General features: G+C 38.7%; 1 protein-coding gene across 1 annotated transcript in view; it reads left to right on the top strand.

The window, feature by feature from the left end:
- Window positions 1–25,933, top strand: part of NEIL3 (nei like DNA glycosylase 3) — a 45,310-nt gene that overhangs the window by 8,182 nt on the left and 11,195 nt on the right. Inside the window, exons 4-8 of the mRNA XM_068972096.1 lie at window positions 5,634–5,761; window positions 12,893–13,027; window positions 13,337–13,550; window positions 19,093–19,167; window positions 20,907–21,073. Of these exons, the coding sequence (XP_068828197.1) occupies window positions 5,634–5,761; window positions 12,893–13,027; window positions 13,337–13,550; window positions 19,093–19,167; window positions 20,907–21,073 (719 nt within the window). The remainder of the gene's footprint in view (window positions 1–5,633; window positions 5,762–12,892; window positions 13,028–13,336; window positions 13,551–19,092; window positions 19,168–20,906; window positions 21,074–25,933) is intronic.

The following is a 25,933-nucleotide window of genomic DNA, read 5'->3' as shown; positions in this document are numbered from 1 at the left end:
TTTCGATATGAATTGTACTCAGAGATTTTGTTTAGCTAATTATAACAAAACCCAATGATGTGTTACTGTTGATTTACATCTGGGTGTTTTGATAATGGGGCAGTTTTAGATGGCCCAGTCTAGTCATTGAACAGTGAGCAGTTATCCTTACAGAGTGGGAAACTTCCCCAGAAAATGATCTGGTTTTCAAATGTCTAGAATAAGGCCTCGCAATGCCTCACACGTAGTAGAAAGTCAACAAGCTTTTCTAAAATGAATAAATCCAGTTCAACAGCCCTGAATGATACATTTTTTATGTGGAGGGTGTGTGTCCAGATGCCACCTGCCATCTTTATCCTTAGAGGATGTCAAAGTCATGGACACAGCCAAGTGAGTGGCATGAACTGTGGTAGCTGTTGACTGAGAATTTTAAACTAAATGGTGTTAAGTTCTTGCAAAATGGTTAATTTAGTGCTGTGAGCAGACTTCCAGGGAGACATTAGGGACCCATTTACTATTTTATTAGATATGGTGACACCGCTGTCTATTTCAAGGTTATCGTCTCTGTCTCTGCCATGAGCCATTACAGAACTTGGTAAAGCCAGATCAAGGAACGAAAAGGAGATCTGAACACTGGGGTCATGGTGCACACAGGTGCTTAGGGAAACGTAGGGATGTGCACTCAACCTGGAACAGGGAGAGACTCCCTCACAAGGGAATCAAGCACAGGCTGTGAGGGTTCTGTATGTCCCAGAAAGGAAGTATCCTAGGTTCAAGGCAGGACGAAGGGTGTGTGGACTGGCATGGTGACCTTTTCCTGCATATTGGATAGATGATGGGTTTTAGATTTAACTTGTAAAGCTTAAAGGAAGATGCAAACATTGGGGTGACAGTCAGCACATTTTCTCCTAACCAAAAGTCGGGGATGCTGCTGTGGTGTCCAGGGCTGTGTGTGTGAACCAGGGCCAGATTCCCACCCGGCCTTCACCGGGAACCCTGATAAAAGTCAGAGGACTTCAGAGGACATGGTTAAAACCAGTTGCTAGTAAAGGATACTGGAAGGGATAAGAGGCTGTTGGCTCTAGAGTGACAGAGACACAGGCCCCCAAACCATTAATTTAGAAAAGGAAGGTTTAAAAGGTCATAAGACATTATGGCCAAAATGCTGAAAAATATAAAACCTAGTCTGTGTTGAGGCAAAGGTTATTCAAAACTGGTCTATATCTGCTCTATTAATCATCATCTTCAAAGTCTCTGGGCTAATATATGAGAATTTTCAACTACTAATTGGTTGTCATGGAAACCCACCTCAAAACTGCTATCTTAATCTGCACTTGGTTTGAAGTGTATGCAAGAGACAGCAAAAAGTCTTGTTCAGCAGAAAAATATCAAATTCTTGGTGCTTCTCAGTTTAGGGCTCTAATTGATTCATTTATAAAAATAAGGCAAATGTGAAAGAATGTTTTTCCCTCACTGAGTACTCAGGTTTGTTGTGCCAGTACTTGATAACCACTGATTGGTGCTAGAGTTCATCCAACTCTTTGTGATCCCATGGAATGCAGCACCCCAGTCTTCCCTGTCCGTCACAAACTCCTGGAACTTGTTCAGACTCATGTCTGTTGAGTTAGTGATGCCATCCAAACATCTCATCCTGTCGTCCCCTTCTCCTGCCTTCAATCTTTCCCAGCATCAGGGTCTTTTCAAATGAGTCAGGTGGCCAAAGTATTGGAGTTTCCCATCAGGTGGCCAAAGTATTGGAGTTTCAGCTTCAACATCAATCTTTCCAATGAATATTCAGGATTGATTTCTTTTAGGATGGAGTGGTTGGATCTCCTTGCTGTCCAAGGGACTCTCAAGAGTCTTCTCCAACACCACAGTTCAAAAGCATCAGTTCTTCAGCGCTCAGCTTTCTTTTTGGTCCGGGTCTCACATGCATACATGATTACTGGAAATACCATAGATTTGACTAGATGACCTTTGTTGCAAAGTAATGTCTCTGCTTTTTAATATGCTGTCTAGGTTGCTCATAACTTTTCTTCCCAGAAGCAGGCGTCTTTTCATTGCTGCAGTCACCATCTGCAGTGATTTTGGAGCCCAAGAAAATAAAGTATGTCACTGTTTCCATTGTTTCCCAATCTATTTGCCATGAAGTGATGGAACTGGATGCCATGATGTTAGTTGTGAATGTTGAGTTTTAAGCCAACTTTTTCACTCTCCTCTTTCACTTTCATCAAGAGGCTCTTCAGTTCCTCTTCGCTTTCTGCCACTAGAGTGGTATCGTCTGCATATCTGAGGTTATTGATATTTCTCCCGCAGTCTTGATTCCAGCTTATACTTCATCCAGCCCAGCATTTCGCATGATGTACTCTGCATAGAAATTAAATAAGCAGGGTGACAATATACAACCTTGACATACTCCTTTCCCAATCTGGAACCAGTCTGTTCCATGTCTGGTTCTAACTGTTGTTTCTTAACCTACTACAGATTTATCAGGAGTCAGGTAAAGTGGTCTGGTATCACCATCTCTTTAAGAATTTCCACAATCTGTCATGATCCACATAATCAGAGGCTTTGGCATAGTCAATAAAGCAGAAGTAGATGTTTTTCTGGAACTCTCTTGCTTTTTCTATGATCCAAAGGATGTTGGCAGGCAATTTGATCTCTTGTTCCTCTTGCTTTTCTAAGGAAGTTTGAACATCTGGAAGTTCTCGGTTCACATGTTGCTGAAGCCTGGCTTGGAGAATTTTGAGCATTACTTTGCTAGTATGTGAGATGAGTGCAATTGTGTATGAGCATTCTTTGGCATTGCCTTTCTTTGTGATTGGGATGAAAACTGAGCTTTTCCAGTCCTGGGGCCACTGCTGAGTTTTCCAAATTTGCTGGCATATTGAATGTAGCACTTTGACGGCATCATCTTTTAGGATTTGAAATAGCTCAGCTGGAATTCCATCACCTCTACTAGCTTTGTTTATAGTGATGCTTCCTAAGTGCCACTTGACGTGAGACTCCAGGATGTCTGGCTCTAGGTGAGTGATCACACCATTGTGGTTATATAGGTCATTAAGATCTTTTTTGTTTAGTTCTTCTGTGTATTCTTGCTACCTTTCCTTAATATCTTCTGCTTCTGATAGGTCCATACTGCTTCTGTTCTTTATTGTGCCCATCTTTGCATGAAGTGTTCCCTTGGTATCTCTAATTTTCTTCAAAAGATCTCTAGTCTTTCCCATTCTATTGTTTTCCTCTATTTCTTTGCATTGATCACTGAGGAAGGCTTTCTTATCTCTCCTTGCTGTTCTTTGGAACTCTGCATTCAGATGGGTGTATCTTTCCTTTGCTTCTTTGTCTTTAGCTTCTCTTCTTTTCTCAGATATTTGTAAGGCCTCCTCAGTCAACCATTTTGCCTTTTTTCATTTCTTTTTCTTGGGGATGGTCTTGATCCCTGCCTTCTGTACAAGGTCATGAACCTCTGTCCATAGTTCTTCAGGCACTCTGTCTATCAGATCTAATCTCTTGAATCTATTTGTCACCTTCACTATATAATCGTAAGGGTTTTGATTTAGGTTATACCTGAATGGTCTAATGGTTTCCCCTACTTCCTTCAATTTAAGTCTGAATTTGACAATAAGGAGTTCATGATCTGAGCCACAGTCAGCTCCCAGTCTTATTTTTACTGACTGTATAGAGCTTCTCCATCTTTGGCTGCAAAGAATATAATCAATCTGATTTTGGTATTGACCATCTGGTCATGATGTCTACGTGTAGAGTTGTCTTTTGTTTTGTTGGAAGAGGATGTTTGCTATGACCAGTGTGTTCTCTTGGCAAAACTCTAGTAGCCTTTCCTCTGCTTCATTTTGTACTCCAAGGCCAAACTTATCTGTTACTCCAGGTATCTCTTGACTTCCTACTTTTGCATTCCAGTCCCCTATAATGAAAAGATCATCTTCTTTTGGTGTTAATTCTAGAAGGCCTTGTCGATCATCATAGAACCGTTCAACTTCAGCTTCTTCAGCATTATTGGTTGGGGCATAGCCTTGGATTACTGTATTATTGAATGGTTTGCCTTGGAAAACAAAGAGATCGTTTTGTTGTCTTTTGAGAGTGCACCTAAGTACTGCATTTTGGACTCTTGTTGACTATGAGGGCTACTCTGCTTCTTCTGAGGGATTCTTGCCTACCATAGTAGATATACTGGTCATCTGAATTAAATTCACCCATTCAAGTCCATTTTATTTCACTGATTCCTAAAATGTCCAGGTTCGTGCTTGCCGTCTTCTGTTAGATCACTTCCATTTACCTTGATTCATGGACCTAACATTCCAGATTCCTGTGCAACATTGTTCTTTACAACATCGGACTTTACTTCCATCACCAGTCACATCCACAACTGGGTGTGATTTTTGTTTTGTCTCTGTCTCCATTGTTTCTGGAGTTATTTCTCCACTCTTCTCTAGTGGCATACTGTCTCCTTTTGTTCGTGAAAGTGAAGTTGCTCAGTCATGTCCGACTCTTTGCAACCCCATAGATTGCAGCCTACCAGGCTCTTCCATCCATGGGATTTTCCAGGCAAGAATACTGGAGTGGGTTGTTTGTTCTTAGACAGTATCTAAACTGTTTTATAGTTTTATAATCACAGCATGCATACTGCTTGGCTTCTGAAAAAAGCTTTATTTCTGTCATCATTTTCTCTGTCATTATGCATTTTTACTTCGAAGGCTAGTCAATTTATTTCTTTAAAAAAGAAAATGGCTACTTGGCATGGCTTCTCAGGTATTTGTAAACTCAATGCATTCCTTCCCTTCACCTGCAGGAGTCCTGATATTTTATGTCTGTAATTACCTTGGTCTTTTTTATAATGTTCAGTATATATGTTGTGTATGTTGTTTGGTTTCCATGCTGATGGGGGAAGGTGTACTGGGTTTCTTTTTCCTTTATTCTGAACATCACAGTTGGGGAGTGGGAGAGGAGCAGCCCTGCAGTCAGAATCCCCTCCCCAGAGGGACCCGGGCTCCGCCTCTGACCCTCTGTATCCCACAGAGCCATGAAAACTGGAGGTCTCATGTCTTAATGTCCAGTAAATGCCTTTCTGATAAAATCTGGCTCCTTACCTTTGGGGTTCACTCTCACTTTTACTTGGCTTTTGCCCTCTTTTTCTTTCTTACTGGTTTATGCATTCATCATCAAAGGTCAAAATTTATTCTTTACCAAAATATACTATTTACCTATATTCTTTACCTATTTTATTCTTTACCACAGTTAGATGTTTTTATCTGAATGCTCTTCCAAGGACCTTGGCTGTACTTTGGAAACGAAAGACTCTGTGCCCTAGTTTTTAACTTTAAAACATTCATGTCATTTCCCTGTGCCTTATTTTCACATGCACAGAACAGTATAGTCCTGGGAGAAATTCATTTTGATTCTGTGCCAATGACTTTTTTTTCCACTTAATTTTTTTTTTTTTTGGCCTCTCTCTCTTTAAATAACTGCCGAGTAATTTAACAAAATATACGTAAACAGCTGTTTACATTATTCGACTTATTGGAGATGATTCTTCTCATTGGGATGCACCTGAGCATGGAGTAATATAAAAATGTTAAGATTTAAATTATGATTTTTGTTTCAAGTTTGTGTGTTTACACATGTGTATTTTCTCCTAGGCTGCTGCACTGAATAATAATAAAAATTCCAGTCAGGATTTCTTGAGACTGTTTAATGGACATGTTTACAGTGGTGTGGAAACTTTGGGGAAGGAGCTCTTCATGTACTTTGGGCCAAAAGCTTTACGGTAAGACAAACCTGTACAATACATCTGACCTGTCTGTCTTTAAAGATCTGCAGAAGGCTTTTCTTGCAGTTTGCTACATGTCACATTTAATCACAGAGAAAGTACTCCGTTTTTAAGAGAGCTCTACTACAAGAGGTTGAAATTTTTGAAATTATCGTGGAAAGTGGCAAGTAGAAGAATAAAAGTATGATGTCATCATTACTTGGAGAGCTAGTCAATTTATTTCTTAAAAAAAAAAAAAAAAAGATAGTCTGGCAAGGTTTCCCAAAGGTTGTTAGAATAACGCATCTCTGTTTCGCTCATCTGCAAACCCCTGGTGCCCTTTCCCTCCCTTGTTTTTACCAAATGTTTATTGCATTAGTGACTTCATTTTCCTTATGATATCTCCTAGTTTGATTTGAATGTCTCTCCAGATTTGTATATTTTTCTCTCTTCCTTCTTTCTCCAAAGCCTTGTACAGAAGTAGAAGCTTACCTGTACGTTTCAAAAACTTTCCACAGAAGTAACTGGTTCTCTGCTGTTTTACAGTGCTTATGGAAATCAGTTGCTAACTTACAGGTTGACTTAGTGATAAAGGTGTTGAAATGTATGTAGTCACCTATCTGATTTTTTGCAAAAAATATGAAAAAGTCCTATGAAATAATATGTCTGTCATTTTTGTCTTCTTGGAGTTTAGCCTAAGCTATCGCAAACTGTAAACTTTAAAATTTTTAAAATTTTTCTTTTAGATGTTAAACAGTTTTCATCTTCTTGAAAGTTCTGCTGTTGGACCCTGTGAAGATGAATAGTGTCATAGATAATATGACTACGTAACTGTTATTTATTGCATCTTAGCTTTTGCTTGTTTTGAGTACTTCAGAGTTTACCTAGCTGCTTTTTCTTTGACGTGTTGTTCTCTCATTGTCAGCAGCTGCTGTCCTTGGAGAGCACTGTCCCTTCATGGTTTTTCTTTGTCTGGAATTGATAACATCACATAACCTCCCAGTTCATGTAGGAGCAGGCTGCATTGTTGTGGTAGTAGATTGATTGATGTGATTGAAAATTCTTTGTTGTGAACAGAGAAGGATGCAATGGGATCCATGTGAGATAGTTGAAAACATTGATATATTATTGATTCTCTGGTGTGAGGTGCAGATTTATTTCTGTAGAATGAGAGGGACGTTTTTATCATGTCTTCTCTCCCCCAGACTGATAAGGGGAATCATTTCTCAGTGAAAGGCTGTCTGTAGGTGTCCGCTGAAGTTCTCAACCAGCGCAGTTGTTTCCTGAAACTCAGCGACATAGTACCATCCCTGGCAGGTATGCATCTCAGCTTATGGATGAGGAGCAGCATGGTCCCTATTTCTTTCCAGTTTCTGCAGCCTCAAATACTATTTGATATGATATTTCAAGGTCATTGGCAGATCAGCTGTTTGAATATGAAGTAAGCAACCTAAAATCAACTGTATTCCCTTTCACAGTTTAACACAAAATACAGAAATGCTTTCCTGACCTAAGCTGCTCAGGAGGATGGATGACTGTGTCAGAGAAATGGGATCCTGTGTGAGGCTGCAGGTCTGTGAGTGTGAGATAGGAATGTTGTCTTCACTTCTGACCTGTTTTCTCCTCACCAGGCTGGTCTCTTTCGAAAGCCCATAGCCAGAAACATGCTTAATGATCACTTACAGTATTCCCTCCATAGGCAGCATCTCACAATTAAAACTGCCCTTGGATTTTGGTCCATCTTATAGGTCAGGCTGTGAGTCTTCCTGGGAGTCATTTGTTATCCAAGTTAAATACAGGCCTAGCCCTCTGGAGGAGAACCTGCCATGTAAAATCCAAGCTTCAGAAAAGTACAAATTAGATACTGACTATTTCTGTTGCTAAAAGATGTATCTAAGTGCTCAAGCACTTGGAACAGTACCAGAAAATAATAAAAATGATTTAACATATATTTATTTTAGGAGCACAGTTGTGGTGTTATGTGTGATTAATACCTATATTGTTTCTAAACACTTTTTAGAAGCTTTTAATATGTAACAAAAAAAGTCATGTTTAACTTTTTGTTAAATATGTATCAAATATTCATTAAACCAAGCTAAGGATAATGAACAAATATGAATAAATGTATACTTTCACAATCCCACTGGCTGCTGCTGCTGCTGCTAAGTCACTTCAGTCTTGTCCGACTCTGTGCGACCCCATAGACGGCAGCCCACCAGGCTCCCCTGTCCCTGGGATTCTCCAGGCAAGAACACTGGAGTGGGTTACCATTTCCTTCTCCAATGCATGAAAGTGAAAAGTGAAAGGGAAGTCACTCAGTCGTGTCCAACCCTTAGCATTGACTGCAGCCTACCAGGCTCCTCTGTCCATGGGATTTTCCAGGCAAGAGTACTGGAGTGGGGTGCCACTGCCTTCTCCCACTACTGAATAGAATATCTACTAACTGTGGGTGCATATATTGCCGACGTTATGTGTATGTATATCTGTAAATCTGTTCGCCCACCCTTCAAGCCACTATTTTCAATCAAAATGACACAGCTTATGTTGTGGATTAACCGGTATGTAAATATATTTTTAAATGAGAATCTTTTCCAAAAAGAATTTGCTATTTTTAACTTGTGGTTTACATGAATAATTATTACATACATACATACAATAATAGTTACATACATACAATAATAGTTACATACATACTCAGAGGCCAAAAGCTGTATATGAAATATTTTGGGTTTTGCCATTTTAGTGAAGCATTACGCATTATCAGTTTTGTAATTTAGTAATTTATTGGAGAAATGCAAAAGATAATGTGACAGTTTGTTTAGCTTGCTGGAAAATCTTTAAGGAATCCATGATATGCTGCATATTAGAGGGTTTTACAGCTTAAACGTAGCTTTGTAATCTGTCATATAACATGTTAGGAAAAGTTGGAATGTGATAAGTACTCCAAATTTTACACTTTAAAGTAGTAAATACCTATTGTTTGTCCAGTCTGCCCTCTTAACTTTTGGGGACAGCATTTCTTCTGGAAACTGGTTATCTGATCACAGGAACTGGAGAGTTCAAGTTGAATTTAGCATTTCTTTCCTAACACAACCTATTGGGTCAGTCTGAGTTCTTTTGTGAACTTTCTCAGCTGGAGCTGAGGAGAGTTAGTCTCTCTGTGATGGAAGGAAGCTGGGATGTGAGGTCTTAGACCTTGTATGTGGCCACTAGCTTGTCCAAAAAGACAAAGTGATGGAAGATACAGCCAGTCTCCGTGAAACAGAGAGAGTCCCCAAGGCATCTTCGTTCCTTATTCCCTCTGTCCCTGAGATCCAGCTTTCCTGCACTTTGATTCTTCAGCCTTCCTAAGAGCCATGAAAGTAAAAAAGTGAAAGAAAGTTGCTCAGTCATGTCCGACTCTGCAACCCCATGGACTGTAGCCTACCAGGCTCCTCCATCCATTGGATTTTCCAGGCAAGAGTACTGGAGTGGGTAGCCATTTTCTTCTCCAGGATATCTTCCCAACCCAGGGATTGAACCCAGGTCTCCCGCATTGTAGGCAGACGCTTTACTGTCTGAACCACCTGGGAAGACCCATGAGCTACCAAATATCCCATAATGCCTAAACTTTTTGAGTTGAGTCTCTGTCACTTGCAATCTAAGAAACCTGATCAGTAAAGTGTCTATGGGTTGTTGTTCAGTTGCCAAGTTGTGTCCGGCTCTGCAATCCCATGGACTTACAGCAAGCCAAGCTTCCCTATCCTTCACTATCTCCCAAAGTTTGCTCAGACTCGTGTGCATTGAGTCAGTGATGCCATCCAACCATCTCATCCTCTCTTAATCCCCTTCTCCTCCTGCCCTCAGTATTCCCCAGCATCAAGGTCATTTCCAGTGAGTCAGCTATTCCCATCAGGTGGTCAAAGTATTGGAGTTTCAGCTTCAGGATCAGTCCTTCCAGTGAATATTCAGGGTTGATTTCCTTTAAGATGGACTGGTTTGATCTCCTTGTAGTCCAAGGCAGTCTCAAGAGTCTTCTCCAACACTGCAGTTCGAAAGCATTAATTCTTTGGCACTCAGCCTTCTTTATGGTCCATCTCTTACATCCATACACATGATTATTGGAAAAACCATCGCTTTGACTATATGGATCTTTGATGGCAAAGTGATGTCTCTGCTTTTTAATATGCTGCGTAGGTTTAAGCATCTTTTGATTTCATGGTGCAGTCACTGTCTGCAATGATTTAAGAACCCCCCAAAATAAAATTTTCTACTGTTTCCATTATTCCCCTTTCTATTTGCCATGAAGTGATAGAACCAGATTCCATAATCTTAGTTTTTTGATTGTTCAGTTTTAACCCAGCCTTTTCACTCTCCTCTTTAACCTTCATCAGGAGCTTCTTAATTCCTCTTCACTTTCTGCCATTAGGGTGGTATCATCTGCATATCTGAAGTTGTTGATATTCCTCCCAGCAATTTTGATTCCAGCTTGTGAGTCATAACAGCCCAGCATTTCACATGATGTATTCTGAATGTAAGTTAAATAAGTAGGATGACAGTATACAGCCTTGATGTACCCCTTTCTCCATTTTGAACCAGTCAGTTGTTCCATGTCCAATTCTAGCTGTTGCTTCTTGACGTGCATACAGGTTTCTCAGGAGGCAGATCAGGTGGTCTGGTATTCTTATCTCTGTAAGAATTTTCCATAGTTTGTTGTGATCCACACAGACAGAGGCTTTAGCATAGTCAATGAAGCAGAAATAGATGTTTTTCTGAAATTGTCTTTCTTTTTCTATAATCCAACAAATGTTGGCAATTTGATCTCTAGCTCTTCTGCCTTTTCTAAATCCAGCTTGTACATCTGCAAGTTCTTAATTCATGAAAAATAAGGTTTTGAAGCAGTAGCTTATTTTCTATTTTTGTTACCATAATGGTTTATGTGTAACTGGAAAAATATACAATTTTCTTACTATCACTTCAGCTTTTAGTTTGGACAGAATTTTCATATTAAAATTTTGGTTGTAAGTTGCAGAAGCTCAACTTAAACAATTTTAATAATTATCTGTTATAAGAATATGAGTGTATTTTAATAATGGAATCAGCCTTCAGGTACGACTGGAAGCAAAGACTAAATGCTATGAAGACTGCATTCCGTGATTCTCTTCCTCTGAAATTCTCTACAATCTGTGTGTCTGCAGACAGGCCTCCTTTGGCTTTTCTGGTGCCCAGTGCCCTGTCGGTAACATCATAGACAGCTCCCAGCTCCCAGGTCTCCCAGTCCTAACAAGAAACTGATCTCTCTCTGTCCCAAATAAGTTTGTCGGGAGAACTCTGATGAATGCAGCTTGACTCAGGTGTCCATTCCTGAATCAACTGTGTCAAAAGTGTGGGATCAGAGGAAGGGACAGAAACTGCCCCTGGTGCAGCCTGGAGCCCACTGTGGGCAGGCAGTCATGTTATGCACAGTGAATGAGCCCAAGAAACCAGTTGGATTGGGGTGGAGGGAACATGAGATGTCAAGAAATAAGGATCTAATCAAATTTTCCTAATCTGGGTTGATAACAATGAGGAATCTTGAAAACAAATCTGACTCTTGAATGCAAATACAATAAGGGTGTATGTCCTAGTTTATAAGACATCAGTATGACGATTGTAATAACAGTACAGGTCTTTACTATGCCTTGAAAATTTTCATGATACTGTTAAGTTTTTCATAGTTTTAGACAAAGAGTATGTAACGATAAACAAAATTTGTTTTGTTGGGGCGTGGTTATCACAACAGTTTGCTATTTCATAAAAATTAACTAAACTTTGTTAATTATAAGAAGTTATTTTTATGCACATTTCTCCCTAAATAGATTCGTAAGACCAAAAAAAGGTATATGTATGTGTATTTGATCCAGGGTTCTTACTGAGACTACTCCTGCCTTTGAGTTGGGTCTTAACCTTTGAGATTTTATATGTGGATGCAGTTTCATTATAGAAAATGATTTAGAATCCACTTTATGAGCCATGCAGCTGAAAAGATTTTAGGTATGATGGCTTCTGGGCATGACAGTTGTACACCTTTCACTGGGGTTGAACCTCCATAAGCTAAATTACAGAGTACTTACAGGCACACATTTTTCCTGTCAAGAACTATGGGGCATGTAAAATGCATATATGATTGATAGTAGGGCACACAGAGTTTAAAACCCACATTTTTAAAGTTAGACTGGTTAACCTTGTACAAAACTATAACATGGTGCTTTGGAATTAGAAGCATAGAGCAGTAACATTTGCTGCCAAAAAAGCCATATTTATTAACTCAACAAAGCTATAAGGAGAAGGATTTGAAAGGCAGAACACAATATTTCATCTTGAGAATCATTTCTGATCTTCATCATCAGAAGTCTCATAGAACCACTTTTTTTCTTTATTTTTTAACTGGACATGCTAATCAATCCTATAAAAACTGAAAGGCTATGAATTTTTCATCACTGCACTGTGGCTTTAAAGTTAAGTGTAAATATTTATAAATCCCCTCTTCCCAATACATATGAAGGTAGAAGGAAACTAAAAGAATTGAAGACAATGGTATTTTGACTTGTTCTCTTTTCTTTTGATCTGAAAGACTTTTTAAAAAATTGTTTCATTGTGTTATCCCAAAGCAGGGGAGGGGGTAAAAAAGAATAAGTGTCTTAAGCTATAGATCTCATTTTGGAATGGGTACATTTCCAATCCACTGTGGCTAGAAGTAAGAAATGTGAGTGTTTGTGGCTTTGTAGAATTCATAAAAACACCAACTGTAGGCAATTTAAATTTAGCCTTATCTCACCCCAAGCCTTTGAATCTCAGAAAAGGCTGAGAAGACAGTAGACTGTTGTGTGAATAAAAGATACTTCATCTGACAAGAACAGGGGGATGTTTTCTTGGGATTATTGTCAGGGCCTTATTATTTCTCTAGGAACTTATTTTATTTGTGGGTTGAAAAAATGATTGCCATATCTTGTTTTATAAGGATGCAAAGCCATTAACAAAAAAAAATATGTGATATTAGCTATCATTTTGTGCCCTTGAGTGTTTATTGTGACTGGTATTTGTTTGCTTATATTTCAGTAAATGAAGAAACAAAAATTTAACACACAATATACTTTCTGTTGCTCAAAGATGGGTTTGATTTTGTTCCAGGATTCATTTTGGAATGAAAGGCTCCCTCGTGATTAATCCAGTTGAGTCTAAAAATAAGAATGGAGTTTCTCCTGATTTTGAAGTACAGCTCACCAAAGATCTGATTTGTTTCTTTGACTCATCAGTAGAAATCAGGTAAAAAAATTAAGTTAGAAAATGCTTCTGCTGCAAAACTGCAGAGTTGGCTCTGCAGTTGGGTTTGGGATGTCACATGTGGAAATGAAAAAATAAAAACAAAATTTTTAAAAGTGGTTTATAATCGATAAAAAACAGTTATTTAAAAGAGTCTTCAAATAACATAGTTTGATAGGATCTTCATTGTTTGGCTATATAGCTTTTATATGCTGGTTAACATAAAGGGTTTATATCAAAGCTCATTTAAAATGACGGTCTGTGGATTGTAACCAGGTCCATGATTAATGTGTTGTCTATTCCTTTCTTTAGAAACTCAACAGAAAGCCAACAGAGAATAAGAGTGATGGAAGAATTAGATGTATGTTCACCTAGATTTAGTTTCTCCAGAGCAGAAAGTGAAGTGAAAAAGCAGAAAGGACGGATGCTATGTGACGTGTTAATGGATCAGAAAGTGTTGCCTGGGGTGGGAAACATCATCAAAAATGAAGCTCTCTTTGACAGTGGTCTCCATCCCTCTGTCAAAGTAGGTTTTAAATATTTTTAAAATGATTTCTATATTTTTAAATATTGTGAAGGGCTCAACAAGGAACACTTAAATTTGGCCTGACTTGTTCGGAGGGAATGTCAGTAGCACACTCTCCCTAACAGACTTCAGGGGGTGTTTGCCCATGTCAGCTTCTCTATGAGGCCAACCCTAGCCACTCTTTTTAAAGTTGGGTGTGCCCACTTCATCCCCCCAGTCTTCTATAACTTGCTCTGCTTTTTTGTTTCTCCATACGACTGATCACTTTCAAATACAGCCTGATGTTTACTTGTTACATACATAGTATGTAAGATCTGTTCTCTGCTAGAATACAGTCTCTTAGGAGGAAAGTGTCTGTTTGGTTCAGTGACATATCTGAGTGTCTAAATATAGTGTTTGGCACATGGAAGGCATTAAAGAAATATCTGGTGAATGTATAAAGGGACTAAGGTCACCAATTTCTCTTAGTACCTGGCATATTAAATTCATACTCTGCACTCACTCTGTATAGCTCTTTGTGACATTAGAAAATGCTGTTTTGATGGAATGGTAAGACTGGAAGTCAAGATGCAAAGACTAAGTGATTAGTGAGGAAATGGAAGCAAAATTTAGAGTAATTGTTAAGGTAGCTTAGATTGGAACAAAGGGAAAATATTCGACTGCCAGAGGGAGAAGTTGGGATAAGACCTGGATCTTTAGTTTTTTTTTTCCTTGTTCTTCAACTGAAGTGATGTGAACTTATTTATATGTTGGCGAGGGGGCGGAACTGGCAGAGTGGGAAAGGTTAAAAAAAAAAAGGAAATGGTGATTAATAGGGCCAAGTTGTAAGAAGGTCAGAGAGGTTAGAACTCAAATCCAGGTCGAAGGATACATACATTTTAGTTTCTAGGGAAGAAAGTTACATTAGGGCTTTTATCCAGACCCAAGTAGTGTCTATTAACTAAACCATCTTTTACATGTTTCCAAAGATAACTATTTATTTTATGTGATTTCTTCCCAGGTAGGTTTTATGCAATCTAAATCAGTAGGAAATAAGTTTTCAGAGAAACTAGTTAATAATTGTTATAGATTCAGTTTGTTTTTTGACCCTTGGAACAAGCTAGTCAAATTTCTGTAATTCAGAATAACAAAACAGAATTATAACAGGAATGAGTTTATGAGCTTTTTAAAATCACCTTGACCTCTATGGAAAATATTTTTGAGAAAAGAACTGAGTGTTGTTACCCAGAGCATTGTTATTATCTTTGATAAACTGGCAATTTACTTGTTATCACTGTATCCAGCCAGCCATTCATCTGGTAGGAGATCATTTGCCCATAATGCCTGCAGGTTAAAAATTAATGGTAAGCTATTAGTCCCCTAAAAGCATACGTATAATGATTGAAAAAGTATAGTATAGCATTTTAAGATATGATTGAACATAGTACGTAAGATGTGGTAAAAAATAAATGAGTTTGAGAAGTATAATACATATGTTTTAAACTTTAAATAAGTGAAAAAATAGATAATATTTACTTTTAGAAGGATTTTGTTGATTAAACAGTTTTAGATTTTAGGCACTGATAAATCTATTTCCATTGTGTAAAAATGTATTCATTACACACAACAAAAGTGAGTCATCAGGAAGAATTTGTTCTGGAATTGCTGTTGAAACTCCATGTGCCAAATGATAACTAATTCTACAAGGGGAACCCGGAGATTTATATTAGGCGGTGCCCAAAAAAAATCTTCAGTAAAGTCTGTTTCTGAGTTCTTCCATGTATTAACAAGTACTTTAGTATTAATGCATGTCTATAAATTCATATCTTTTTAAAACTTGACAGTGACCTTGGTGGTCATCTACTCCTGTGCTTGTTTTTCCCTCCCCTCTTTCTTTGTGGTCTTTTTTTTTTTCTTTTCCTCTTTATCCTCTGCAAAACTTTTCAAGGTGGCTGTGATAGGCAATGTTGGGGCTTTGAAGATGTCCAGAGTACAAAGTAGATATTCAGTAAATACTTGAATTTAGGATTAAAGTTTATAAATAAGAATGGTATTTTTTCTTTTTCTTTTAATTTTCACCTTTTCTTAAGTTGAGGTATAGTTAATTTACAATGCTGTGTTAGTCTCACGTGTACAGCCAAGTGATTCCGTTATGTTGTTATTCAGTCGCCAGTCGTGTCTGACTCCTTGCAACCCTGTGGACTGCAGCGCACCAGATCTCCCTGTCCCTCTCCGCCTCCTGGAGTTGGCCCAAGTTCATATCCACTGCATCAGTGATGCCGTTCAGCCATCTCATCCTCTGACACCCTCTTCTCCTTCTACCCTTGATCTTTCCCAGCATCAGGGATTTTTCCAATGAGTCATCAGTTCACATCAGATGACCAAAAGACTGAAGCTTCAGCTTCAGCATTAGTCCTTCCAGTGAATATTCAGGGTTGATTTCCTTTAGTATTGACTGTTGTGATTTCCTTGCTGTCCAAGGGACTTTCAGGAGTCTTCTTAAACACCACAGTATAAAGGCATCAATTATTTGGCATTCTGCTTTCTTTACGGTTCAGATTTCACAACAGTACATGACCACTGGGAAGACCGTAGCCTTGACTATACGGACCTCTGACAGCGGAGTAACATCTCGGCTTTTCAACACCCTGTCTAGGTTTATCATCACTTTCCTCCCAAGAAGCAGTCATCTTCTGATTTCATGGCTGCAGTCACTGTCTGCAGTGATTTTGGAGCCCAAGAACAGGAAATTTGTCGCTACTTCCACCTTTTCCCTATTTGCCATGCAGTAATGGGGCTGGATGCCCTGATCTTAGATTTTTTAGTATTTAGTCTTAAGCCAGCTCTTTCACTCTCTTCCTTTACCCTCATCAAGAGGCTCTTTAGTTCCTCTTTGCTTTCTACCATTAGAGTGGTGTCATCTGCACATATGAGGTTGTTGATGTTTCTCCTTCCTAACTTGATTCCAGCTTGTAACTCATCCAGGCTAGCATGTCTCATGATGTGCTCAGCATACAGATTAAGCAAGTGAGAGCAGACAGCCCTGTCATAGTCCTTTCTCAATATTGAACCAATCAGTTGTTCCATACAGGTTCTAACCATTGCTTCTTGACCTGCATACAGGTTTCTCAGAAGGCAGGTAAGATGGTCTGCTATTACCATCTCTTTAAGAGCTTTCCATGGTTTGTCATGATCCATACAGTCAAAGTCTTTAGCATAGTCAGTGATACAAAGATAGATGTTTTTCTGAAATTCCCTTGCTTTCTCTATAACCCAGCATATGCTGGCAATTTGATCTCTAGTTCCTCTTCCTTTTCTAAACCCAGCTTGGACATCTGGAAGCTCTTGGTTCACATAATGCTGAAGCCTGGTGTGCAAGATTTTAAGCATGACCTTACTATCATGGGAATGAGTGCAATTGTCCGATGGCTGGCACATTCTTTGTTACTACCCTTCTTAGGAATTGGGATGAGGACTGACCTTTTCCAGTCCTGTGGCCACTGCTGAGTCTTCCAGATTTGCTGACATAATGAATGCAAAACCTTGATAGCATCCTCCTCTAGGGATTTGAATAGTTCTGCTAGAATTTCATTGAATTCAGTAGCTTTATTGCACCAGTGCTTCTTAAGGCCCACTTGACTTCGCACGCTAGAACATCTGACTTTGGGTGACTAACCACATATATCATGGCAGTAATCCGGTTCATTAAGATTTTTTTATACAGTTCTTCCATGTATTCTTTCCATCTCTTCTTGATCTCATCAGCATCTACTAGGTCTTTACCGTTTTTATTCTTTATTGTGCCCATCTTTGGGCGGAATATTCCCTTGATGTTTCCAGTTTTCCTGAAGAGATCTCTAGTCTTTCCCTTTTTGTTGTTTTCTTCTGTTATTGAGCACTGTTCCTTGAAGAAGTACTTCTTGTCTCTTCTAGCTATTCTTTGAAACTCTGCATTTAACTGGATGTACCTGTCCCTCTCTCCCTCGCTTTTCACGTCTCTTCATTCTTCTGCTATTTGTAAGGTCTCCTCAGATAACCACTTTGCCTTCTTGCTTTTCTTTTTCTTTGGGATGGTTTTGTTTGCCGTCTCCTGTACAATATTACAGAACTGTGTCCATAGTTCTTCTAGATCTAGCCCCTTAAATCTATTTGTTACCTCTACTGTGAATGCATATGGGATTTGATTTAAGTCATACCTGACTGACCTGGTGTCTTTCCTGGTTTTCTTTAGTTTAAGCCTGAATTTTGCTATGAGAAGCTGATGATCTGAGCCACAGTCAACTCCAGGTCATGTTTTTGCTGACTGTATACAGTTTCTCCATCTTTGACTGCAAAGAATGTAATAAATCTGATTTCGGTATTGATCGTTTGGTGATGTCCATGTGTAAAGTTGTCTCTTGTGTTGTTAAAAAAGGGTATTTGCTATGACTAGTGCATTCTCTTGGCAGAATTCAGTTAGCCTTTGCCCTGCTTCATTTTGTTTTCCAAGGCCAAATTTGCCTGTTACTCTAGGTATATCTTGACTTCCTACTTTTGGATTCCAATCCCTGATGATGAATAAAACATCTTTCTTAGGTTTTAGTTCTGGAGGTCTTCTATGACTTCATAGCAGTGATCAGCTTCAGCTTCTTTGGCATCTGTGGTTGGGGCCTGGATTACTGGATTACATAGACCTGGATTACTGTGATGTTGAATGGTTTGCCTTGGAAATGAACCGAGATCATTCTGTCATTTTTGAGGTTGCGCCTAAGTAGTGTATTTCAGACTCTTTTGTTGATTATGATGGTTACTCCATTTCTTCTATGGGATTCTTGCCCAGAGTAGTAGATATAATGGTCATTTGAATTAAATTCGCCCATTCCTGTCCATTTCAGTTTGCTGATTCCTAGGATGTTGATGTTTATTTTGACCATCTCCTGCTTGATCACGTCCAGTTATACACACGTATATGTACATATTCTTTTTCAACATCTGTTCCATTATACAGTATTACCAGATACTGAATATAGTTCTGTGTGCTATACAGCAGGACCTTATTGTCTATTGTACATATAGTAGTGTGTATCAGTTAATCCTAAACTCCTAATTTATCTCCCCCACCCCACCACTGGCGGTTTCCTTTGTGCCTGCAGTGCAAGAGACCCTAGTTCAATCCCTGGGTCAGGAAGATCCCCTGGAAAAAGTAATGGCAACCCACTCCAGTATCCTTGGGAAATCCCACGGACAGAGGAGCCTGGTGGGATACAGTCCATGGGATCGCAGAGAGTCAGACGCAACTGAGTGACTAACACTTTCACTTTCACCCCTGCTGCTATACCCCTTTGGTTTGTTTTCTATGTCTGTGAGTTCATTTCTGTTTTGTAAATAAGTTCAGGAATGGTGTCTATTTATCTGTGCTTGAAATGGTCAACGCTGTTAAGAACGCTAAATAGATATATGAGTTTTAGAAGAGATGCATATATTTCAAATCTATTTATAGTACTCTTTGAACTGGCAAGTGGTACTACTGTCTATAGTAATGAACAAATTATGAAACTGTCCTGAGTAATTTTTCTGTTTTAAGGTTTGTCAGTTAACAGATGAACAGATCCATCACCTTGTGAAAATGATACGTGATTTCAGCATTGTTTTTTACAGGGTAAGAGCAAACATTTTTCAACTATGCAACATGTTGCTTATTTCCCTTTAATTGCACCAAAAATGTTAAGGCTCTATGTAGTCATCTAAGGGTAAGAGTGTAGAGGCACAGTGGGAAGAAGTGACATGTTGTGGGCATAATTAACATCTTAAAATTTTAGGTCAAAGGTCAGTCCAAACTAACTATAATTATGTTAAATTATGTTTATAGTAAGTTGGGGGGACAGGTATGTTGGCATGTTACTTAGACTCATGTTCTAATTTTGGGCATACAAAAGTAAAAGATAGTCTAGAGAGAGAGTCATACTTTGGGATAAATATAGACTTTGGTGCAATCACATTTTGCCACTTACCATTTGTGTGGTTAATATTATTTAGGTTACTTGATTTAGGTTTAGTTTATCTATAAAATAGAATAATATTTGTCATAACACAGAGACTGTTTTGAGAATAAGTCCTAACTAAACTGTAGATTTTGAAAGTTGTGTATATAGGCATGGTCTTCTCTGGTAGCTTACCTGTCAAGAATTTGCCTGACAATGCAGAAGACATGGATTCAATCCCTGGGTCAGGAAAATCCTCTGGAGAAGGAAATGGCAACCCTTTGCAATGGCAATCCCAGTGCCTGGGAAATCCCATGAAGAGAGGAGCCTGGTGGGCTAGAGTCTATGGGGTTGCAAAGAGTCAAACATGTCTGAGCAACTAAGTAGAAACATTTTATCTTTAAACAAATTATCATAAATATGTCCTTTTTTCTCTACATTCCATTTTCTATGTTCAAAATGTTTATTTTTGCTATTGTTAGAAAGTCAGGTTGGGATTCTTCATTAGTTGGCCTAAAGTGTTAATGAGTCTTTAGCTTTATATACCTGTCCTAAGTATCTGTGGCTGTTTTAATATTATTTATGCCCACTTGTGCTTTTAGGGAAAGATGGTTCCAAATAACTACCCATTTTCTGCCCAGATTAAGATGTGTATTTCAATACTTGGCTTAAATTATTACGGGTTTTTAAAAAATTTTTTCAGTTTGTACTATTATTCACTGTATTTCTGAGCTTTTAAATTTTCACACTGCTGATATAAATCCCAAACATTGTCTTTGGAGGAGTGTTATGTGTATGTGAGTAGAATAAAACTGTGACAGAGAATAATCAATGTCTTTTGAGATAGAACTTATGCCAAATGGAACATGTTTGCTGCTAGGATGGCATTTGAATTTTTCTTCTTTTTCAGTGAAACTGTAAGATTAAAAACAACTGTCCCTTTTCACGTCAGCAAAGAAGATGATCTTATTAAGCTTTACCCTGTAGAAATAAATTTTTTGGCTATTGAAACAAAGTGAGCAGCTTCAGTGTTCTAAAAATAATCAGATTTAAAGCTAATCTAGTCTTTTTCTTATAACCACATAATTATGTTTAATTGTAAAAACCTTAAAATCATGAAAGACATTTTAAATTATAGTACTTTTGTATCCTTTTTAGATAAAAGGGTAAAAAGCTATGCAAAGAGCAATTTTAAATACTAATAAGTTATAAAATAATGGCTTTATTATCTCACACAAATCTTACTTGACAAATGTTGCTGAATCTTGTCAATACCTTTTTCTCAGATGAAAGAAAGATTATGAGGATATATGTATAAACATATGTACATTTTTAACAAATCCTTTTTAGAAATGACTTTCAAGAATATATCAACACTGTTTTGTATATAACATAATGTTTGTTTGTTTGTTTTTAGTGCAGCAAAGTGGGATCTGCTCTCTCTCAACACTATAAGGTGTACAAGCGTCCTAATTGTGGTCAGTGTTGCTGCAAAATAACTGTGTGTCGCTTAGGGGAGAATAACAGAATGACATATTTCTGTCCTCACTGTCAGAAGGAAAATCCTCAGCATGTTGACATATGGTGAGAAATCTAATTTAAAATGTACTGTTTGCCCCAATTCTCTTAACAAAAGGGCTATTAATAAGAGAACATAGCTGAAGAGCTATCAGGCTATTAAGAACAGAACATAACTCATTTGAGGGCTTGGAAGAAAATAGTAAATAATATCCTCCAAAAACCAGAATGATCTGGAGATGATTTATGAGCCTCTTCTGATTCTGCAGAAAATCTGGAAGTTTGATGTTAATATCCAGGCTTTGGCTTTTGTCTCATTTATAAAATGATTACCGGGAAGTGTAGTTTTGTCAATAATTGGAAAAATGCAACTACTTTCCAAAGTTCTTAATTAATAGTAGAAAACATTAGCAAACTCTCTTTACAGAATTGCTGTCTTCCTGGTGAAGCATCCAACTACTTATTAAACATAGACGCAGTGATTCAGCCAGTGGCTGAGTCAGTCTGTTCCCATTCTGCGTTCCAGAGCAGGGAACTCACCACTGGGTGGGTTCAAGGACACACTGGCTCCACTGCGAGAATTGAGCTAAAACTGTGTTGATCTCCTGACCTGCACAAGCCCCTGCTCTGACCCGTGGAGCACAGTGGTACTTCGGGCCTCTTGAAGTATGTATCAGTTCAGAACTAAGGTCCTGTAGTTTGCAAAATGTTTGCTGATTTCTCCTTCCCCAGTGTACACTTACCCTGGTAAGATGCCTTAGGTCTCTTTGGGGAAGGCTGGGTGAAATATTAACCATGTAAAGGAGCTGCAGGGTTTGTGATTTTAAGTCAGAATAATCAGTACAGACATGAAGCATATTAAGTGCTACAAGAGTGCAGGGACATTAGCTCTTTATAGGTACACAGAAGCTTGGGAAAATCTCATAGAAAAAGGTTAATTTGATGTTTCTTTTAGAGATATAATTTTGGCTAAGTAAATGAGCAAGCAGACATTATTTAATTGGAAAAGCATTGCCACAAACCTCAAATCATTGATGGTAACACTGGCCAAGCCACGTGAAGACTACAAGCTGTTAAATAGGAAAAGCTAATTTTACAGTTAGGGTGGAGTTAACTGGTCAGAATCAGTAGTACTAGGAATGGTTCATGTCTCACCTAAATCAGTAGATTAAAGACTTTTTGAGAGAAACACACATGAAGCTTGGGCAAGAGATGGTTACTAGGCCTGAGGTCAAGACACTGGAAAGGGAGGAAAAAATAGTCACCTAAAGCCAGCAAGAATTATGACAGATTTGATATGTGGGGTAATGCAAAAAGTTCCAAGCCCCAAAACAGAAATTTTCACTTTACAGGACTGGGAAAGATGGGTGGAATGGAAGAGATAAATCAAGTTTTGGATATGTGGACCAGATCCATATATGATGGATAATGATGACTTGATGGTTACACCTGTGTTATTGGTGGAAGTATTAACACAGGATTGATTCACTGGGAAAGTATAGAGAAAAAAAGCAAGGTCTGAGCTTTGGAGAGTATCCCTAACTACACAGTAGGAGGGAAAGAGGCAGAGAGGGAACAGGATTCGGTGGTTGGAGACAGGAGGGCAAGCAGGGAAATACACATCTGTGAGGAGGCCTGGGAGGGCAGAGGCACCGTTTTGTCTGGGGAGCTCAGGGCCCTGGGACGGGAGTGATGTGGTCCAGATCCCCATGACGTCTCCATCAGTAAGTATGTCTGCAGCTGTCTTGTTTGTTCTTCCTTCCTTGTTCCTATGTTTCATTTTCTTCATCACCTTTTGTTAACAATTACTTTTCTCTAAACCATGCCATATCCCCGTTTTTTTTCAGCTTCCTCACCCCATTTTACTATCAGAGATCTGAAATATGGTTAGATAATGTTATATTACACAAATTTAGGGGTTTCTTATTTTTAATATTACATTTATTCTATCAAAAACGTATAAAGAGAAGACATTCAATATATATTCGTCTACTGAATAAGTGATTAATATTCCGTATGTATTTGTTTTCTATGAATTGATAGCTTTTGAAATTTTTAAAAATTCATATTTTTCCAGATTGTCAAATAAGCAAAGGTCTTTTGAAACTAGGATTCAAAGCCTCAAGTGTTCCTTGAAAGAGTCTTGGAAGTCACCTGTGAGCTGTAGAGGCATGGTGCACTGGAAATGTCCTAGGCCCTCAAGTCCCTCCCTCCTAACCTGGTTCTGTTTTATATGTTGGCACCCAGCTGAAGACTTATTGCAGAATAAGTGTGTACTTAATAAAGCATTTGAAAACAAGTAATATTTGCCCCACTCTTAGAGATTTCTACAAGTAAGTATATTCTAGTCATTGTCTGGATGAGCATTTGAGCACTTTTTATATTGACTAAACTTTTTTCATTTTAAAGTCATTTCAAATTCAAATGAAATATTAAAAATCCCCATCATAATGATCTAAATTCTTGTGTTCCTTCAGTCACTGAAAATTTACTTCAGTCCTTCCTGAAGTCCTACCCAGATTTTCTAGTCCATTGGTCACACCATACTTTGCATACCTGTACCGTGTACGGTTGGCTCTTCTTGCATGCTAACTAGCAAAATCTGTGTGTGTGAGTATTGTTTCCATGAAGGGAAACTGCATTATTCTTTGACTTTACTGGAGTCTTTATAATTTCTTTCTCACTTTTTCATTTTTTCTGCTGTTGACTTTATTAGGGTCTGCAATACATCAAGTGCTGGGATAGCACAGAGAAAATAGAATAGTGACTCTCTGACTAATATGTTCCCACATGGTGCTGCTGCTCAGTCCTTTCTCTGAGGACCACCAGCTCTTAGGTCTCCCTCAGCTTCCCCTCTACCAGCCTGTTCCTGGGTCGCTGGTGGATGGTGCATGTTTGAATGGACTCGGGGCCCTGGTCATGACATCCTCTAAACTAGGAATGGAGTGGCATCTCTTGAATTGGACATTTGAGACAGTCCACCTGCTCCCTGACATTACCAGGGCATGTGGTCCCTGGGCAGGTGCACGGTGGTGCTGGCAGCATGTGGGCCTTGCCCAGAGAGAACCCCAGGCCTGACGCCATGGACAGCGCCCTCCACCTGGTGCTGCTGGAATGACTGCTTCCATCCTCCACCCTCCCCTACCCCTTCACAGAGGACCACACAGCAAGCCACGGAAGCTTGCTGAGTGTCTGGCAGATTTGCCTCTGCAGCAGGGCCTACAGGATGTGTTGACAGACTGGGTATGAGGGAAAAGTGTTACAGACAGCTCCCAGGTTTCTTGCCTCATCAGCTGAGTGCATGGTGATGCCATTTACCGAGATGTGACAAACCAGCAGGATTGCGGATTGGGGGCAGGGGTCCGGACTTTTATCTGGACAAGTTTCCTGTGGCTGCTGTAACAGGTTACCAGCAACCAGATAGCTTAAAGCAGCAGCAGTTTATTCTGTCATGGTTCTGAATGCTAGCAGTTCAGCATTATTCTCACTGGGCCAGAGTCACAGTGTGGGCAGGCTGTGCACCCCTAGCCCAGCGACTCTAGCGGGGAATCCACTCCTTGCCTTTTCCAGCTTCTGGTAATTCTAATATCCTTCACTTGTGGCTACATGATCCCAGTCTCTGCCTTTCCCTTCTGCATGTATCAAATCTCTCTCTGCCTCACTCTCTCTTAAGGATACTTGTGTTTGGATTAAGAGATCACTCTGATAATCTTTTGGAGGTCGTTATTCAGCCTACTGCAGACATGTTAAGGTTGAAATTCTGGTGAACTGTCCAACTGGAGACTGAAAATAATTTATTACTAGATTGTTAAGACATGGAGCAGTTAGGAGAAAATGCTTCCAAAGCTTCTGTATATAACAATAAATATCCTCTTATGGTAAATTTATAGGATAGAAAATGAAAATGGTGAAAAGTTGGAGCACATTAAAAATCTGAAGGTTATTTAAATTTTTTGTGTTTTACTTTAATTATGAATTAATGCATGATGCTGCTGCCTCTCATAGTAAGTCAGTAGAGGGCAAGGATTAGGTCAAGTAAATTCTTTAGAAGGTCTGGTATTGCATAGGAATAAGAAATATTTTTTAAAATTTATTAAACTATAGTTGATTTAGAGGGATAAGAAATATTGAATAGCATTAAAAGTCAAGGTAAGTAAAGATAAAAGAACCATAATGAGATGTGTCTTACTTTCAGATTTTTTTATGCTATTTATGATTTTACCAGACAAGTCTGAACTTAAAACCTGTTATAATTATATGTAGGGAGCAAAACATTACAGAAGACAAGACTACCTTTGAAAGTCAAAGAAGTCATGTTCTGAAATGTAAGGTAGAAAGCCTTTACCGGAAGAGTTTTTTTTCAATATTAATGTTTGGACACATGAAAGGAATCCATGACATTGCCTTGGTTGCTAAGCCATGTGATGTGCTCCGTAGACTCAGAAACGTGCTACAGAGCAGGACTATATCAGAGCTTAGAAAGGCACTTCCTTTAACAATGCAGAGTCAATTAGGAGTTCAGGGTAGAGAATCATAGTTTACATCTATGCCAAAAATTAGGGTTGGTTTTGCTGTTTGCTTACTAATCTATTAGTTAGATATCAACATGAGAGAGTTTTACTTGAAGGGAAATAACGTTAAGTACAGATATCTTTCTTATCATAGTAGATTGTAGCTCAACTAATTGCCACAGTGCTGAATAGATGTTGAGAAATTCCGGAAGCACACAAAGTAAATGTGAAGCTTTTCTCATCTTAACGGTCATTGCTTTAATTTCTACATAACTTTTTTCCTCCCTCATTTGGTTGAATAAAGATAGTTTTGCTTCAGGAAGAGTCCCACTTATTTTAAAAATTAGTTTAGAAATGTTCCCTAGTGGTTAGGTCAGCTGCTTTTAGTTGGTTTAGAAGCACACATACACAGCTC

This window comes from Capricornis sumatraensis, chromosome 4 (genome assembly GCF_032405125.1).
Source record: "Capricornis sumatraensis isolate serow.1 chromosome 4, serow.2, whole genome shotgun sequence".
NCBI lineage: Eukaryota > Metazoa > Chordata > Mammalia > Artiodactyla > Bovidae > Capricornis > Capricornis sumatraensis.
Note: the sequence above shows the minus strand (reverse complement) of the source record. Positions and strands in the feature narration are given on the sequence as shown.